Source organism: Amyelois transitella, chromosome 20 (assembly GCF_032362555.1).
Source record: "Amyelois transitella isolate CPQ chromosome 20, ilAmyTran1.1, whole genome shotgun sequence".
In the NCBI taxonomy this organism is placed as follows: domain Eukaryota; kingdom Metazoa; phylum Arthropoda; class Insecta; order Lepidoptera; family Pyralidae; genus Amyelois; species Amyelois transitella.
In genome coordinates, this window is record NC_083523.1 from 1877620 (window position 1) to 1895028 (window position 17409).

General features: G+C 37.3%; 5 protein-coding genes across 5 annotated transcripts; 3 read left to right on the plus strand and 2 right to left on the minus strand.

Moving 5' to 3' along the window:
* Positions 1-24: 24 nt before the first annotated feature.
* Positions 25-8886, plus strand: LOC132902932 (uncharacterized). The gene is made up of 2 exons (XM_060949936.1): positions 25-77; positions 4540-8886. The coding sequence occupies exon 2, from the start codon at positions 5510-5512 to the stop codon at positions 6695-6697; it is 1188 nt and encodes a 395-aa protein (XP_060805919.1). The 5' UTR covers positions 25-77; positions 4540-5509; the 3' UTR covers positions 6698-8886.
* Positions 501-3294, plus strand: LOC106139824 (uncharacterized). Its single transcript, XM_013341328.2, has 2 exons — positions 501-1060; positions 1834-3294. The coding sequence occupies exons 1-2, from the start codon at positions 638-640 to the stop codon at positions 2647-2649; spliced, it is 1239 nt and encodes a 412-aa protein (XP_013196782.1). The 5' UTR covers positions 501-637; the 3' UTR covers positions 2650-3294.
* Positions 950-3233, minus strand: LOC106130003 (uncharacterized). Its single transcript, XM_013328744.2, has 3 exons — positions 2996-3233; positions 2693-2787; positions 950-1803 (listed from the first exon to the last, which is right to left on the minus strand). The coding sequence occupies exons 1-3, from the start codon at positions 3231-3233 to the stop codon at positions 1213-1215; spliced, it is 924 nt and encodes a 307-aa protein (XP_013184198.2). The 3' UTR covers positions 950-1212.
* Positions 8887-14113: 5227 nt separating the features above from the next.
* LOC132902958 (uncharacterized) lies at positions 14114-16208 on the plus strand. Its single transcript, XM_060950042.1, has 2 exons — positions 14114-14282; positions 15246-16208. The coding sequence occupies exons 1-2, from the start codon at positions 14114-14116 to the stop codon at positions 16019-16021; spliced, it is 945 nt and encodes a 314-aa protein (XP_060806025.1). The 3' UTR covers positions 16022-16208.
* Positions 14268-16482, minus strand: LOC132902959 (uncharacterized). The gene is made up of 3 exons (XM_060950043.1): positions 16196-16482; positions 15018-15183; positions 14268-14849 (listed from the first exon to the last, which is right to left on the minus strand). Exons 1-3 carry the CDS (start codon positions 16480-16482, stop codon positions 14316-14318), a joined length of 987 nt encoding a protein of 328 aa, XP_060806026.1. The 3' UTR covers positions 14268-14315.
* Between the last annotated feature and the right edge of the window lie 927 nt (positions 16483-17409).

Sequence of the window (17409 nt, forward strand, 5' to 3'; positions counted from 1 at the left end):
GTTTCGAGCTACAAAAATGGGCATCCAATAATGCAGATTTTTTTAAATCTCTAAATGCTGAACAAATCACTACTAAGGTAAATTTGGACATTAAGTTGGATGGCATGATAAAAGCTCTAGGACTATCATGGAACATCGGTAATGATGCATTTCAATATCAACTACAATTAGAACCAAAAATTAGTGTCAAAAATTTCAATTATTAGGCATTAATGAAGCTAGAATTTGTTGAAATCAAATAAACTGTGTAAGATTTGTCTTAATTTTCATAATAATAGATGCAAGTTTTTCTTTAAATGTGGTATTTGTAAGAGTAAGTCGCATCATACAGTATTGCATGAGGATGATAAGGTGTGCTGTCAAAATAGTGCTTCTTATGGGAGTATGATGTTGTTGCCTACAGTCAAAGTAAAAAATTTTAAAAATGATGGTTCCTTTATATTAGCAAAGGGTCTTTTGGATTCTGGGTCTCAGATTTCAATTATTTCTTCCGATCTAAGGCCGGGTCCAGACGAGTGTAACGTGTAATGTAAGATTACGTGTAATTTAGTATCAACAGTGTGGACGGCACACGAACTAAAGCGAATTGTGAACGCGAAAATATTTCAAAAGCTGTTTCCACTCAGTTGCTACGAACATGCCGAATAGGAAGGTCGTGATAGCTGGTGCGGCTTTTATTTTCATGTATTTACTAACTGAAGACCGCAAAAGTCGGAAGCGTCGATGGTGGAAAACTAATTTGTATAAAAGAAGATCTTCTTTACTTGTGGAACTAAAATCTCAACATATAAGTGGTCAATATAAAAACTTTACCCGGATGTCGCCTACTGACTTCGAATATTTGTTAACAATCATTGCGCCTAAAATATCAAGACAAGACACTATAATGAGATCTGCAATTTCGCCGCAAGATAGACTGGCTCTAACACTAAGATTTTTGGCAACAGGAGATTCATTTACAAGCCTTCAATACACCTTCAGAATTTCAAAACAGTCAATGTCTTGCATTGTACCAGAAGTTTGTGAAGCGATTATAAAAGCATTGAAAGAAAACATTAAGGTGAGTTTTACATATTTTTATTTATTTATTAAAATAACAAATTAAGCTATTGTATTAAGTACGGTAAGCAAAATTAAAATTATTCCAAAATTAAAATTAGAAAGTTGAATCAAATTGTATCTTCAAATCATGTAGTACAAAATTTATTCTTTTCAAATCAGGTCATTCACAAAGTCTACATCTTCATATGAAGTTTGAGATAATTCTGAGGGAACAGGTGAAGCATATGGAGCAGTAGGGCAACTTGTTTGATTTTGACCTGTTGAATACCCTGAAGTAAGTTCTGAGCGATTAGACAAAGAAGGTGGTTCATTGCAGTATCTTGATGAAGGAACCGAGCCTGTTGTATACCCACTGTAATTGAATGCCGATGGATAATAATGTTGAGAAAAGTTAGTGCACCCTTCATCGGCTTTGAATATTACGTCCATTATTGCTCGCTGCACGGCATTTTTAGTACTTCTGTTATATTGTTGCATCTTGCTGCATATAAAATTTGAAAAGAAAAGGGTTTCACTGTCAAAATTGTTTGGATTATTGTTCCGGGGTTCAGGAGTAGGACTAGAAGCAGCACTCTTAAGCAGGCCAAGAGCCTCCGAAAGCATACCCATTTTTTTATTTTCGTCTGATTTCTTTTTTTTGGGGGCCTGACCAGTTGGTGATATAAATTCTGAACTGTTATCAAACAAACTGTTATCATTTTCGACACTTGTAGATGCACTCTGTTCCGGTTCATTTGTAATCTGTAATTAAAAAGAAATTCATTGTTTCAGCTGCCAAAAACAGAGTCAGAATGGATCCAGATCTCAAACAGATTTGATGAATTGTGGAATTTTCCCCATTGTGCCGGAGCCATGGACGGTAAACATGTCATTCTCGAGGCTCCGGTACATAGTGGCACAGAATATCGTAACTACAAATCTAATTTCAGTATAGTGATGTTTGCTTTAGTAGACGCGGAATATAATTATAAATTTCTGGATGTCGGATGTCAAGGCCGCATTTCAGATGGTGGAATTTTTAAGGAAACTGAATTATATAAAAAACTAGAAAATAATTCGTTAAGATTGCCTGCACCTGAAGCACTGCAAGGTAGAAACAAAGTAGTACCATATGTTTTTGTAGGAGACTCTGCCTTCCCTTTACAAAACAATATAATGAAACCCTATCCAGGAGAATACCCCAAGGGATCGCCGCGAAGAATTTTTAATTACCGGTTAAGCAGAGCTCGCAGGATTGTAGAAAATGTATTTGGTATCACAGCATCTGTGTTCAGAGTTCTACGAAAACCTATGCTCCTTCAGCCCAAAACCGTGGAGACTATAGTCATGGCTATTGCACACTTGCATAATTTTTTGAGAAACACGGATTCATCTAAAAACTTGTATGCACCCCCTGGCTCACTTGACAGCGACCAAAACGGAAGATTATGTGAAGGTAGTTGGCGGAGAGATTGTGAAATGTCATCTTTACTTCCATTGAATAATGTACCTAGAAGAGCTGCCTCAACGGCAAAACAAATTAGGGATGAGTTTAATGACTATTTTATGAACGAGGGTACAGTTTCTTGGCAGAATACATATTGTTAAGTTTTTTTTATCAAGTCGAAGGAAACTAGTTCAATGCAGTTACCTCTGTGTTGCGTCGTTTCCTTGGATTATTTCGATCTCCTAAAAATGCCAGCGCCTCGTAAGCAAACCATGTACTTTTGTACGTTTCATCCCCACCTGTAAAATAAATTACAATAAATAAACAATACAATAGAATATAGTACATATATGTATAGTAAAATATAGTAGAATATAGTAATATAGTGGGTATACAATAGAAGTAATAATTGTACTAATAGCAAGTAAGTGATAATACCGTAAAAACTAAATTAATAAATAAAAGTGTGTAATATGTAAAGCAACATAAATTTATAATAAAACATACCTTTTCCGGAACTATGGCTCTTCTTTACTTTTCCTTTTTCTCTTCGATGTGAAGCAAGCAAACTAATCATTTTGTTTTTGCATTCTTCTACATCTCTTTCCAATGAATGAGCAATATCACTCCAAGCATCGTGTTTCAGATTTTTTTTATAGTATTGCGGGTTTTTTGGATCCCAAATAACAGGTTTTTTTTGATACAAACTAATAAGTTCAAGCGATTGTTCGTCACTCCACATCATGAACGTACATACGACACAACCGTCACGAACGCCGTCCAAACGAGCACTGCGAGCGTCTTTGTGTTCGCGCGAAAAACCGACAGCCGATGGATCAACCCCGAGCGCCGCGCGAGCGTTACATGTAATGCTCGTAGTGCCGTCCACACGTAGAATTCGTGTTACATTACACGGTGGATTACATTACACGTTACACTCGTCTGGACCCGGCTTAATGTGTGAGCTAGGTTTGCCCACATTCAAACATGAAGTTAATGTATCAGCCTTAGGTCAAAAACAGCAATTAATCACCAAGGCTGCGAATATTATGTTAAATTCATTGCACCATGATTATATGTATATGCAATGCGATGTTTTCTGTGGTAGACAATATAACTTCTTATATGCCACAAAACAAATTCAACTTAAAAGATATAAATTTTCCAGACAATATTAAGTTAGTCGATGATGAATTTAATATACCAGGCCAAATATCTTTCCTTCTCTCCTCTGACATATTCTTTAAAATTATGTTACCGGACAAAATTGAATTATGTGAAGGAAATTTATGTCTGTTATCAACTAAGTTTGGCTATGTTTTTTCTGGAAATATAAAAAGAGACGATATTTGTCTTGTCAATTATAATGAAAATGCTGTTGTTTTAAAAGTAATTTCTAGTAATAATGAGAGTGTAGATTCCCTCCTTCAAAAATTTTGGGACGAACAACATATTCCTGAAATTGAGAAAGAGGGCAGGCAAAGACCGAAGTATGTGAAGCCGAATTTAAAAATTCGGTACAGATAATCGATAATCGATTTCAGGTGCGGTTGCCACTCAAAATACCAATCGAAGATTTAACATTGGGAAACTCATTCAATTTAGCATTGCAACGATTAAATAGTTTAGCAAAAAGATTTAGCAAAGATCCTGAACTAAAGAAGAATTACACAAAGTTTATTCAGGAGTATTCTGACCTAGGTCATGGCAGGTTTATCGATTTAGCATCATCAAAGATGCCCATCGATCAATATTACTTTATGCCTCATAACCCTATCATAAGAGAGCATAGTCAGACAACCCGTCTCCGAGTTGTTTTTGATGCAAGTGTCAAAACAAGTTTAAATTTAAGTCTTAATGATGTTCTTTATAATGGGCCCACAGTGCAAAGGAAGTTGTTCGAGATATTAGTATTGTTTCGCTCATATGAATTTGTAGCTTAGTGTGATATCCGTCAAATGTATAGACAAATAAGAATTGATCCTTTACAAAATTATTTACAAAATATCCCTTGGAGAAGTAATGTTAATGATCCATTATTGTGCTTGCAGCTTCAAACTGTAACATATGGCGTCAGGAGTTCCAGTTTTCTCGCCACGCGATGCCTGGTTGAGCTAGCAATATGGTATGGAGACAAGTATCCATTAGCAGCCAGCGTGTTGTTGAATAATACCTATGTCGATGATTGTCTTTTTGGGTCTTGCAGTATTGAGCAATCAAAGCAGGTATGTAATGAATTAATTACTTTATTAAAGCTTGGAAGCTTTGAGCTGCATAAATGGAGCTCAAGCAGCAATAGGGTATTATCTGATATTCCAAAGGATAAGCAAGTATTTTCTGAACATCATTAATTTGATAACAGTGAAGCTGTGTTAAAGGCTTTAGGATTATTTTTAGATATGAAAAATGATTAATTTAGAATATGCAAGCCAGAAGGTAAACTCCCTAAAGAGTGGACGAAACGAACTGTTTTTTGACCCTTTAGGCCTTGCTGGCCCTATTGTCACAAAGGCAAAAGAATTTATACAAAGGCTATGGATTGAAAAACTGTCTTGGGATCATCCACTACCTAATAAATTGTTATTATCTTGGAATATTTTTTTTTGTGATTTAATGAATATGGATCCCCTTATAATAGACCGAAATCTTAAAATATGTAATGCTGACCATATAGATCTAATTGGCTATTGTGACGCATCAAATATTGCATTTGGCAGTTGTGTTTAAATAAGAGCTATACATGGAAAATAGTGCATGTATCATTAGTTTGTAGTAAATTAAGAATTGCCCCTGTCAATGCAAAAATATCCATACCGAAACTAGAGTTAAATGGTGCAGTATTGCTGGCCAAATTGTTTAAGAAAATAATATCATTATTTCATAATGTTAATTTTAGATATAAATATTTGTTTACTGATTCTCAGATAGTACTTTGGTGGTTGAAATCAAATAATAAGCCACAATATATTCAAAATCGGGTACGTACTATCAATAAATTAACGAAAGAATGTAATTGGTTTCATGTTAATGGGTCAAACAATCCGGTCGATTGCTTTAAATCCCACTCAATTGGCTTCTTGCCAAATTTGGTGGCAAGGGCCACAAGAACTTTATGATGTAAATCCCATTCCCAAGGAAATAAGTTTAAATAAGGTTATATCAGACGATATTGACGATCTCAATGTTAATTGTAGCATACAACAAGAAATGTTTCCTATTTCAAATGTATCAACGTTAACTAGGTTGCAACGTATATATGCATATGTTCTTAGATTTATAAATAATTGTAAACTTGCCAAAGATGATAGGAATTTAAAAAATCTCACTGCTTCTGAAATTAGATACTCAATGTCACGCTTGATTGTGTACATTCAATCTTTACACTTTAATAAAGAACTTAAATGTATGGCAAAAAACATACCTATAAAAACAAATGTTAAATCTCGTAATCCTTTTTTAGACAAATTAGGAATAATGCGCGTTGCGGGAAGGTTGGAAAATGCCAATGTGCCTTATAATCAAAAGTATCCAATAATTTTACCAAATAAATGTCATTTTACAACCCTTATCATACGCAATGAGCATTTGTCACTATTGCATTCAGGATTAAAATTAACTTTGTCTAGTTTAGTGCAAAGGTATTATATTGTAAGTGCAGTAAGAGAAATAAAAAAGGTTGTTCATAGATGTACCATATGTTTCAAATTTAGAGCAGAACGGGCTAGCCAATTAATGGGATCACTACCTGGCGCTCAAATTACTCAAGATAGGGTGTTCAATCAGATTGGAATGGATTATTGTGGGCCATTTCAAATTAAACAGTCAACTCTTTGCAGATCCATTATTAGTAAAGGCTATGTGCTAGTAATAGTTTGCTTTGTAACTAAATGCATTCTTTTAGAGTTAGTATCTGATCTCACTACTGAATGTTTTTTGGCAGCTTTTAAAAGATTTTGCTCCAGGCGAGGAATCCCAGCTACCGTTTTCTGCGATAACGCATCAACTTTTAAAGGTGCTAATAATAAGTTAAGGCAATTATATCTTTTGAATAATTCTCAAGTCCACAAGGACAATGTTTCAGATTTTTGTACAACAAGGGGAATTGAGTTCAAATTCATTCCATCTTATAGCCCTACTTTTGGAGGACTTTTTGAAGCTTCTTATTTATTGGAGAAATATGCTTCACATATGAACAGTTCTACACATTAATGGTTCAAATTGAGGGAATATTGAACTCAAGACCTTTGACATCATTATCACAAGATGTTAATGATTTTTCTTTTTTGACTCCGGCTCATTTTTTGTGTGGAGCCCCAATAAATAGTATTCCTGAACCAGATTTGACCTCTAACAGTAACCCAAATATTTTGAAGTTCTGGAGAAAATGTACAAAGATCCAACAGGATTTTTGGAAGGTGTGGCATAAAAATTATTTGTCTCAGCTAATATCACGGCCTAAATGGCATAAGGCTAAGCAGAATATTAAAATGGGGGATTTGGTTTTTTTAATTGGAGATAACTGCTCTCCACTTAAATGGCCTGTTGCTAGAGTCATAAATTTGTATCCAAGTTCAGACGGTAAAGTAAGAGTAGTGGAGGTCAAGTATAGTCAGAGTGTTCATAAACGAGCCATAAACAAGATAGCAGTATTGCCAATTTATGATGATTAATAAGTTTTAATATTAAGAATATATATGTGAATGCTAAGTTTATTAGTTTATAATTCAGGAGTGATTAGTTTGATTTTTTTGCGAGGCTCCTCGCCAATTTATGTTCAATTAAAAAAAAAACATAATAATTGTTGATGGCAACATTTTTATTTTGCTGTTTCCTTTTCCGTTGCTATTCCGCTTTGGTGTGCATCTCATTATCTTGTTAAATTAATAAATAAAACATTTTAAAAATTTCAAAAGTTTTTATTTTCTTTCCCGAACACATACTTAAATAACTCAAAATCTCCTGAACGAATACCTCTTGATAAAGTTAAATTATAATGTACAAGATTTATGTACATCATATAAAACTGCGGTGTTTTCCCAAACTCGCCGTTGAGTGTTTATTGCTTGTAAATATTATAGTCATCGAGTAATTTTTCAAGTTCTTCGTTTTCAATTATAAATGACGATATTGGTGCAGTTTGCAGCCGTGTATTTCTTGGAGCATGTTATCTGTGACCGCAATATTTTTAAATTTTAAGAATGACTTGAAATGTAAGACTTGCAATCCCAATCCCATCAAAGGGTGAAGTCTTTTTCATCTATTAAAGTGTGTACCTTCCAAAAACCCATTTACTGAGCTCGCTGCTAGCAAATTACTCTGCACCACAATATTGGATATGCCGCAATCAATTATAATTTTGCCTACTGCTTTAAAATAAGCCATCATGATATGGAAAGGCCCCAAGTGTATAAATAAATTATCAAATGCTGGTTTTTCGGTAGATTGAATTTGTAAGGCAACTTTTGCTATTGCAAGGTCGTAAGTCACTTGAATAGAAGTTTGCTGTACATCCTAACACATTCTCTGACTTTGCCTCATAGTTTCTAAAACTACTGATCTACCAGTAGGTGATACATTTATAGGAGTTAGGTAAGAAACTATTTGTTTTAAGCTATTATTGTCACTCTTTGAACAATTGAAACCGACCCCACATTGGAACACCTGGCAATCGTAAAGCATGGCTCAGCATCCAGATTGCATCAATTGTATTATATGATGGTAAATTCACAGGGCTTAAATTTTCTGATTCATGTACTGACAGTTGCAGATTATCCATCATACGTGGTTTTTTAGGGTACGGAATTGCATCTAACGAAAAAGCCTCAAATGTTCTCCGTCTTCATCTTGTTGAGTCCAAGGTAATGTCATTGGAAGAGGATGGATCCAGTGTTTCAGAGTCACTTGTAGTGCCAGAATCTAAATCTTGGTATATTATCCCAACGGTATCGTGCAGCGTATCCTTTCCACTTTTTGTTTCTACGAACCGGTCAAAATTATCATACGCAACACCAGTAGACAGATGTCGGATCTCCCTCCCGGGAAGCCTTGGCAGAGGTGCCCCCCTCTTGATCCTATACAGCGATGCGGCTTCCCGTATTCGCAGATCAAGGGGTAGCAGCCCTGACAGTAACAGCGCCGAGTTTAGGGAGACAGTGCGATAGGCTCGGCAGATTTTTGGGCAAAGCCCCGCTGAACTGCATTCAGTAGCTTTTGGGCCCCTAGTTTTTGGCAACCTTCCTGTCTCTAAGATAGTCGTCCTCCAGTCTACGCACATTCACCGGGCACTCCTCCTCCGCCAGTCTCAATCTTATCTTCGGCCACCATGCATTGTCGAAGGCCCCCTCTATGTCCAGTGACACCACTGTTACAAGTTTTTTCTCTCTCAGTTCCGAGCGTATTTTGTTCACTAGGGCATAGAGGGAGTCTTCCGTACTTCTCTGCGGCATGAAGCCGTACTGGCGGGGGCTGAGTCCCGGCTGGATGTGGTGTTTGAGGCGTGCGACTACCATTTTTTCAAAGATTTTGCCTAACATTGGGAGTAGGCCAATCGGGCGGTAAGATTTTGGTGTTGCGTAGCTCTCTTTACCCGGTTTCCGCAGGACTACCACGGTAGCCACCTTCCATTCTGCCGGGAAGCAGTGGTATTGCAGACATTTGTTCAATATGCACAGAAAAAGCTCTGGCTCGCTGCTTATAGCTTTGGCGCATATGTCCGCTGTAAAGCCATCTGCTCCCAGGGCTTTTTTGGGGTTAAACGACTTAACCGCACTCTCCATTTCAGCCATCGTGAATGGTGGGTCGCTTCTCTCTGGAAGTTCCCCCTCATTCACTTTTTCTGCTTTCTTTTTCTGCAAACCCTGGTTTGCCGGTGTATCTCGCTGTCGTCTTGTTCGCAGTCCTTTGGGTAGAAAGTGTCCGCAATCATCCGCAACGATTTTTTGGCGTCCAGCACTATTCTGTCCCTCTCCATGGGCACATCCTCCTGCCTTTTGGAAGTTTTAACTAATATTCTATATATTCCTTCCAATACCCCTTCCCTATCCTGTTTCCCACAGAACTCTCTCCAGCTGTCTACTTGCGCTTTAGCTGCGACCTTCTCATACTTTTCTTTGCTTTCCAGGTACTCTTCGACGGATCCTGTGTTTCCTGGTAGTGACTTCACGCTTTAGCCCCACCAGCTCCTCGGACCACCATGGTAAGGTAAGTTTTTTGGTTGTTTTCTTTCTTGGTATTGTTGACTCACAGGCCAGAGTTATAATACTTGTATATTTCTTTGCTATTTTCTCTACTTCTTCCTTTTCCCTAATTTTGTTGACTGTCTCTTTTGTTATTTTCTCTTCCGACAGCAGTTGTCTCACCTTACCCTGAAAGTCGACCCAGTTGGCCTTCCTGGTGTTATATTTTCTGGTCGTTCTTTTTATTTCTATGCCTTTTAGTCTTTTTGTTCTCAGGCTGAATAAGATGCCATTGTGGTCCGCGGTTGTGAGGCTCTCGTCTACTTTTCAGTCCCCTACCAGATCGAGCAGTCCAGTTGTGCATGCTGTCACATCCACGAAGCTCGAGTACCGTTTCCCTCCTCTGATAGTGTCGAAGGTCAGAATTTCCCCTGTGTTCACCACGTTTAGGTCCATCTCCTGAAGTGCAGCAAGCAATATTTCCCCTCGTTGGTCAGATTTTGGGCTTCCCCACCAGACGCTCTTTGAGTTGGCGTCTCCTTCTATTAGAAGACCCTGGGGGCCAGTCTTGTTTTGGATCTCCTCAAGGTGCTTTATATAAGGCTCCAGGGGTTGGTTTCCTTCAAAGTAATAAGAAACTAGCGCTATGTTCCCGGTCGCTGTTTTGACACCCACCACTGCGATGTTATTGGTGGTGAGTTCGGGGTACTGTGTTATACTGAGGCTATTGTCAAATATAATTATTGCCGCTTTAACGACCCCATCAACATTTCCCGCGTTCTGGAACACACGCATTCCCCTTCTCCCTTTTAGCTCTCGGCGATTTCCCAAGTAGGGCTCTTGGACTAACGCTATTGAGAACTTGCTTCTAATGGCCTCAGAGATCAGTTCCTTAGTGGCCAACTCTTTCCGCTGTAAATTTGCCTGGGTCATCAGATATTGAGTCTCCCTTTCTTGGTCGCCCTCAGCAGTACGCCACCGTCGCCCTCGCCAGAGCATCACACTCCAGAGCAGAATGGACTCTCAGAGAGGTTCAACAGAACTGTAGTTGAACGGGCATGGTGTTTATTGTTTGAAGCAGGTCTCGACAAAAATTTTTGGGCTGAAGCAGTTAACACTGCAGTTTACCTAGAGAACATAACACCAGCCACCAGTTTAGGCATGATGACACCATTTGAGAGGTGGACAGGTGAGAAACCAGACCTCAGCCGTGTTAGAATTTTTGGCAGTAAAGTAATGGTGCATGTTCTCAAAGTACAACGACAAAAATGGGATAAGAAGGCTGACAGATTAATTTTAGTTGGGTATCCAGATAATGTGAAAGGATACAGATTATATAACCCAAGAACTAAAAAAATTACTACGAGCAGAGATGTCATCATTATGGAGAAATTGAAGTTGGACGAAGCTCAGATTGTAGTAAACGATTGTGAAAATAAGTCAAAGAAAGATGAAAACTTAGAAGAAGATGAAAGCTTAATAGAAAATCCAGGTTCAGATCCAAAGGATTCAACATATATTTGTGAATCATCGTCTTCCCAAGATGACTCGTATCAATCTGTTACTGAAGAAGAATCTTTTGCAGAGAATGAAGTTCAAATTGAAGCTAAGCGTAAGAGAAAGCCAGTAGAAAGATATGGGAGGACCAATCTCTGTTTTCTGGATAATCTGGAGTCATGTGATGAAGCTGCAATAAATGGACCAGACAAGGAACAGTGGAGCAAAGCGATGGAAGATGAAAGCTGAAAGCTTTCAATTTTTGTTGGTGATTTTTTAATTTTTTCAAACAATAGTTATATGTCTAATGAGTTAAAAACAAATTTTATGTCAAAATTTAAAATTAAGGATTTGGACCAATTAAAACAATGTTTGGGTATGAGAGTTAGAATGTATCAGAATGGCAATATTTCCTTAGATCAAGAAAAGTTTGTAGACCATATTTTAAGTAAATTTAATATGACAAACTGTAAAGTCGTTGAGAAAAAATTAAAACTAGGAAAAAGTGTAGATGTTTGTAAACAATATCCATTCCAACAACTAATGGGAAGCCTAATGTAGGTACTTAGGTAAGTGTTTTGACTCGCCCAGATATTTCCTATAGTGTGAATTATTTCAACCAATTTAATAATTCATATTCCTATACTCATTGGAAGCATGCAAAACGCATCCTAAGATACTTATGTAAAACTAAATCTCATGGCCTAATGTTTATCAAAGATAATTGTAAATTAGAGGGTTTCGTTGATGCAGATTGGGCTTCAAACACACTAGATAGGAGATCCTATACAGGTTTCTATTTTAAACTTTCTGGAACTGTTATTTCATATGAATGTAAAAAACAACGTACTATAAGCCTTATCAAGTACAGAGGCAGAATATATGGCGATTGCTGAAGCCTTTAAAAAGGCTATTTATTTAAAAACTTGTTTTCTGAAATTGTAAACAGTTGTAATTATCTAATTATATTGTATAATGACAATCAAGGTGCTCAGAAGCTGTCTGAAAATCCTTTGTTTCATAAAAGAACGAAGCACATAGATGTGCGTCATCATTTTGTTAGAGAAGCAGTTGCTAACAATCTTATAAAGATAGTCTACATGCCAACATCTGAAATGCCAGCAGACTTGCTGACCAAGGGTTTAGATAGTGTTAAACATAACTATTTTGTAAAAAAGTTAGGTATTCAAAACAAAAAGGCGAACTTTGTTCCGCCTTAATGGCAATAAATAAGCAGATTGTGTTTTTTTTATTGGAAAAAATATAAAAAAAAATTAAATAGCTACATTAATCATTCATTATTATTTCTGTATTTAAGTACATAGGTTGCTCTTCACTTAAGTACCTTGTGATACACGACATTTTTTGTTTTATTATCAGGCGCAAAAACAAACAACGCAGATGGTCTTCCGACCCGTGAACATGCCACGTATAATTGGCCATGGGAAAAACATGAATGTTCTAGATTTAAACTACAAACTTTTAAGGATTGGCCTTGTGATTTGTTGAAGGTCATGGCAAATGCAAGACGTATCGGAAATTAAAGTCTTTTAAATTCAAACGGCATATCGGTTGGGATCATCGGGATCCTCGGAATGAGAACTTCCTCACCTTTCCTTTTTTTCGAATTTTCCTATCATTATCGTAGCGTAAATTACATTGTTCATCAATTTACTAACCACCAAACGCGTACCGTTGCACAGTTTTGATTGGTTTATGTTTCGAAGCATGATTACTACGGAGCCAACCTTTAGGCGTAAATTGTGCGGTGGTAAGCCAGGCACGTCCAAAGAGTTTAAAAATTCAATTGGATAGTTGGTAGTTGCTTGTTAGTGATTGCACTATAAATATAGTTTGTATGTCTTTTTCGGTCCAAATTTCATCATCTTTTTCTGTTTTACGACGCAACACAACCTCTTGACACATTTTGTAAAAATTTTAACATTCGTACATTCCAGTTTTTGTAGACTGACCCATCCATTTTATTAATCCCTTATTGCATGAATTATGAAGGAGGAAAAAAAAATTATTTACTGAAAATGTCTTTTATTTTTCCTTATATAATAAGTTGAGATGAGAAAAAAAAAGTAATAATAATTTTTGGAAATCGCTAGCGGGAGTAATGGCTCGGCTTGAGGTTGGTGTTCAAAGAAGGCTAGCTGGACGACTACATTTTTTGGCCACCATAACCTTTCCAGTTGTGCATACGAGTATGCTCCGACACTGCAAGTTTGAAATCAAATCAAATCAAACAGCGGCAGGTATTCAAGTCCATGAAATCGGCGCCATAATAACCAGGCATTAACTAATGCCATATCAATCATGTAGCAAAAGATTATTTTGTACCATTTCCGAGATCGCAGATGAATTCTGTATTAACCGAGCATGGAGTCGAGTAAATCGACGCCACCCTTGTGTTGGTTATAAACATCGACTGCTTGGGGCGACGTTATATCCTTGTACTGTTTTTCTTTTCGAACATACCGCTGCTTTGTTGTTGTCGGTTCAGTGGCTACGTAACTGAGAGCATATTTACGATTTTATTATCAAACCAGGACACTAAACTCAGCTTCACACCTTCTATGACACCTGTCTTCTCTATAGTAGATAGTATTCCATTTTGTGATAAAAGCTGAGAATCGTTACCTGCAGTGGAATAGGGGCTCCCGCACACGGGCCACCGGCCACAACCACAAAACGCCGCCACTGGCATATTTCCTGTAATTTTCATACATTTCATATGGACTCGCCGCACACGGTTGGCGTCGGTGGCGGCCACACGCTACAAATCGTCGCAGCCTGCATCTTGTGGCTCGCACCGGCCACTAAACGCCGACACAAAAAGCCGCCACACGCCACTCGCGCGATACCGCGCCCCTCTCTCCCTTGCCTCAGTTAACCTGTGTACGTCGACGGTAACGCACGCACATAGTCTGTAGTTCAGTAGATAAATATGGATATAGAATTATTTATATCAGAGATACAATCCCGTCCTGCGATTTGGAATTCAAAAAGTGATAGTTATAGTAATAGAGGAGAAAAAGTGAAGGCCTGGGAAGAAATCTGCGAATTGTTTGTAGGAGATTTTTCAAATAAAACTGCTAAAGAAAAGAACATTGAAGGTAAGTTTAATAAAATAATATAAAACCAAATATTTATATTCCATTTTCTTGCCACGGTATTGCTCCTTCATTCATAAAATAATCTTTTAACGTATCTCTTGCCGTAGACGCTCGTGTTACTGGCCAGCCTGTATTTTGTATATTTTCGAGTCCCACTATTTTCAAAGTGTGCCGAAAATTGAAGCCATCCCTTTTGCGAATAAAGTTGTGCAAAATGCAACAAGCTTTCACAATGTCTTCTGAGAAATGAACAGAAGTGTTTAATGGGCGATGTAATATTCTCCATTTGTTTGCTAGTACGCCGAAGGTACACTCAATGCAACGTCTGGCACGGCTTAACCTATAATTGAAAACTTTTTTGTCTAAGTCCAAATATTTTCCAGCATATGGCCTCATCATATTTTCACTGAGGCCAAATGCTTCATCACCAACAAATGTATAGTTCAGTGGTTGTCGATTACCGACCTGTCGTGGTGAGGGGATATTTAATGTCTTTCTGTGTATTTTATTACACAGTTCACTTTCTCTAAATATTGTAGAATCGGATGCTTTACCGTATGCCCCATCCACGAACGTAAAAAGTAAATTCGAGTCGCAAGTTGCAAGAAGTACTATTGAAAAAAATTTTTTATAGTTAAAGTACAGGGAGCCGGTTTCGAATGGATGAATAATTCTTATATGTTTCCCATCTATGGCGCCTAAACAATTAGGAAAATTAGTATTTTGAAGAAATCCGCTGGCAATTTCTTTCCACATGTCTTGGGTCGGTTCTGGAATACAAACGGCTTTTAAATAGTTCCAAATTAGTTGACATGTTTCTTGTACTATTTTCCTTGCTGTAGAGGCTCCACGGTGGTAAGAGAGTTCAAAATCCTCAAACGAGCATCCAGTTCCTAGATACCTGAAACAATTTTTTTTTTAATAAATTAAATAAATTAATATTATATTGTTTTTTTGTTACAGTAACTAAATTACAGAGGAAATGGAAGAGTCTTCGTGACAGTTTTAATAGAGAAAATGCAAAAAACAAGAACGTTGCGAGTGGTTCGGCAGCAACAAGCAGTAAACAGTACATTTATTTCAATCATCTATCGTTCTTGAATTCCTTAAAAGAAGTGAGACCGCCTACCGATGTTACTAATGCAACTAATGATGCGGAAACATCTCGCCCGAAAATAAACAGAAACATTAATATAAAAAGGGCCGAAAAAACAGAAAATGAAATTCTCAGAACACTTTCGGAAAATTTAAAACGTAAACATGATCAAAGCGACCAAAATGACCCCGATAAGCAATTTCTGATGTCGCTGCTTCCACATGTAAAAAAAATTGACGAAAATTGTAAACTTGATTTTCAATCAGAAATATTACAGTTAATTAGAAAGTACACGCATAATCAAAATTATGAAACCTATTCGGCACAATATTATGGTTATTCTTCAGGAAATGCCAACATACACTCGACACAAAAAGCTTCTACATCTGCCCAGCCTTCTCCACTTCATTCACATTATTCCGACAAGTCTATGCTTGACATGTCATACTCTACACAAAACGCTTCAACATCTATCCCGTCTTCACCTATAATTCAGCCAGAGTCATACTCTACACAAAACGCTTCTACATCTATCGCGTCTTCACCTATAATTCAGCCTTCTCCAACTCATTCATATTATTCTGATCAGTCTATGGACAACAGTTCTGTTATCGAAGACATGTTCCGTGATGATGACGAGTGATACCAAATTATAATAAAGACACAATTACTAAATACAAATACCCACGTGTTTTATTTGTTAACTAGCTATTCTCTAGTAGAAAAAACAATGCATAGTGAATATAAATAAAGTATAGATTATTTTATCATAGTGTTCTGTGGAGTTTTATGCTAGATAGTGATTATTTCCACTTACCTTAATGTGATAGCTAGTCTTTCCGCAGGTGCGATGCTTTTCCGCATGTTGGTATCGTGGTGCTTTAATCCAGCATATAATAGAGCATGTAGTTCCCAAAACGTACCTATGCTTAAACGAAAATGTTTGAAAAACTTTTTAGGATGGTTTAGAAGATTATCGAAATGTTCGTTGCATTTGTGTACATTCGTTAAAATTGGATGTATCCAATAACTACGGTTTCGTCTTCTACGACGACGTCTTTTTATCAAAAGTAGCGCAATTAAACCTTCTTCGTCAGAGTCCATTATGATACTGCACGCAAGAGTTAAAAAAAGTAGCAGCCACTGACCGCAAGTGTCGACCACCGGCCACAAGTGGCTGTCGCGCGCTTCAGCTACCTTTGTAGCCGCTTCTAGCTTCTCGTGGCGGCGTTTGTGGCTGTGGCGCGTGGCTCGTGTGCGGCGACCCTAACCTTTTCAGTTGTGCATACGAGTATGCTCCGACACTGCAAGTTTGAAATCAAATCAAATCAAACAGCGGCAGGTATTCAAGTCCATGAAATCGGCGCCATAATAACCAGGCATTAACTAATGCCATATCAATCATGTAGCAAAAGATTATTTTGTACCATTTCCGAGATCGCAGATGAATTCTGTATTAACCGAGAATGGAGTCGAGTAAATCGACGCCACCCTTGTGTTGGTTATAAACATCGACTGCTTGGGGCGACGTTATATCCTTGTACTGTTTTTCTTTTCGAACATACCGCTGCTTTGTTGTTGTCGGTTCAGTGGCTACGTAACTGAGAGCATATTTACGATTTTATTATCAAACCAGGACACTAAACTCAGCTTCACACCTTCTATGACACCTGTCTTCTCTATAGTAGATAGTATTCCATTTTGTGATAAAAACTGAGAATCGTTACCTGCAGTGGAATAGAAGCCCGCGTAGCACACAATAGATTTTATTCTTATTAATTTTAATAGACTACACAATATAATAGATATATTTTATTAAGTTATAAAGATATTAGAATATTCACACATCACAGTTTTTTCAGAAGTCACGAGTGACATGACAGTGTCTTTCTTTTTATTTCTTGCTTATGCTATACAACCTTAATATTTTGAAACAATTAAACTTGTAGGTTAGGACTGTTGAACCAGTTATCGAAACAGAGGTTATGGTTTTTTATGCTCTGGTACTGTGGAAGCAAGTCTGGTCACAAC

Bases quoted from the DNA above. Each gene is read 5' to 3' on its own strand.
- LOC106139824 (XM_013341328.2), top strand. From the start codon at position 638: ATGCCGAATAGGAAGGTCGTGATAGCTGGTGCGGCTTTTATTTTCATG. The intron at 1,061-1,833 runs GTGAGTTTTACA...TCATTGTTTCAG, and splicing joins CATTGAAAGAAAACATTAAG to CTGCCAAAAACAGAGTCAGA.
- LOC106130003 (XM_013328744.2), bottom strand. From the start codon at position 3,233: ATGATGTGGAGTGACGAACAATCGCTTGAACTTATTAGTTTGTATCAA. The intron at 2,788-2,995 runs GTATGTTTTATT...TTTATTTTACAG, and splicing joins GAGCCATAGTTCCGGAAAAG to GTGGGGATGAAACGTACAAA. The intron at 1,804-2,692 runs GTAACTGCATTG...TTTTAATTACAG, and splicing joins GGAAACGACGCAACACAGAG to ATTACAAATGAACCGGAACA.
- LOC132902932 (XM_060949936.1), top strand. From the start codon at position 5,510: ATGTTAATGGGTCAAACAATCCGGTCGATTGCTTTAAATCCCACTCAA.
- LOC132902958 (XM_060950042.1), top strand. From the start codon at position 14,114: ATGGATATAGAATTATTTATATCAGAGATACAATCCCGTCCTGCGATT. The intron at 14,283-15,245 runs GTAAGTTTAATA...TTTTTGTTACAG, and splicing joins TAAAGAAAAGAACATTGAAG to TAACTAAATTACAGAGGAAA.
- LOC132902959 (XM_060950043.1), bottom strand. From the start codon at position 16,482: ATGGACTCTGACGAAGAAGGTTTAATTGCGCTACTTTTGATAAAAAGA. The intron at 15,184-16,195 runs GTAAGTGGAAAT...AAATTGTTTCAG, and splicing joins AGACTAGCTATCACATTAAG to GTATCTAGGAACTGGATGCT. The intron at 14,850-15,017 runs GGATTTCTTCAA...TTTACGTTCGTG, and splicing joins TGTGGAAAGAAATTGCCAGC to GATGGGGCATACGGTAAAGC.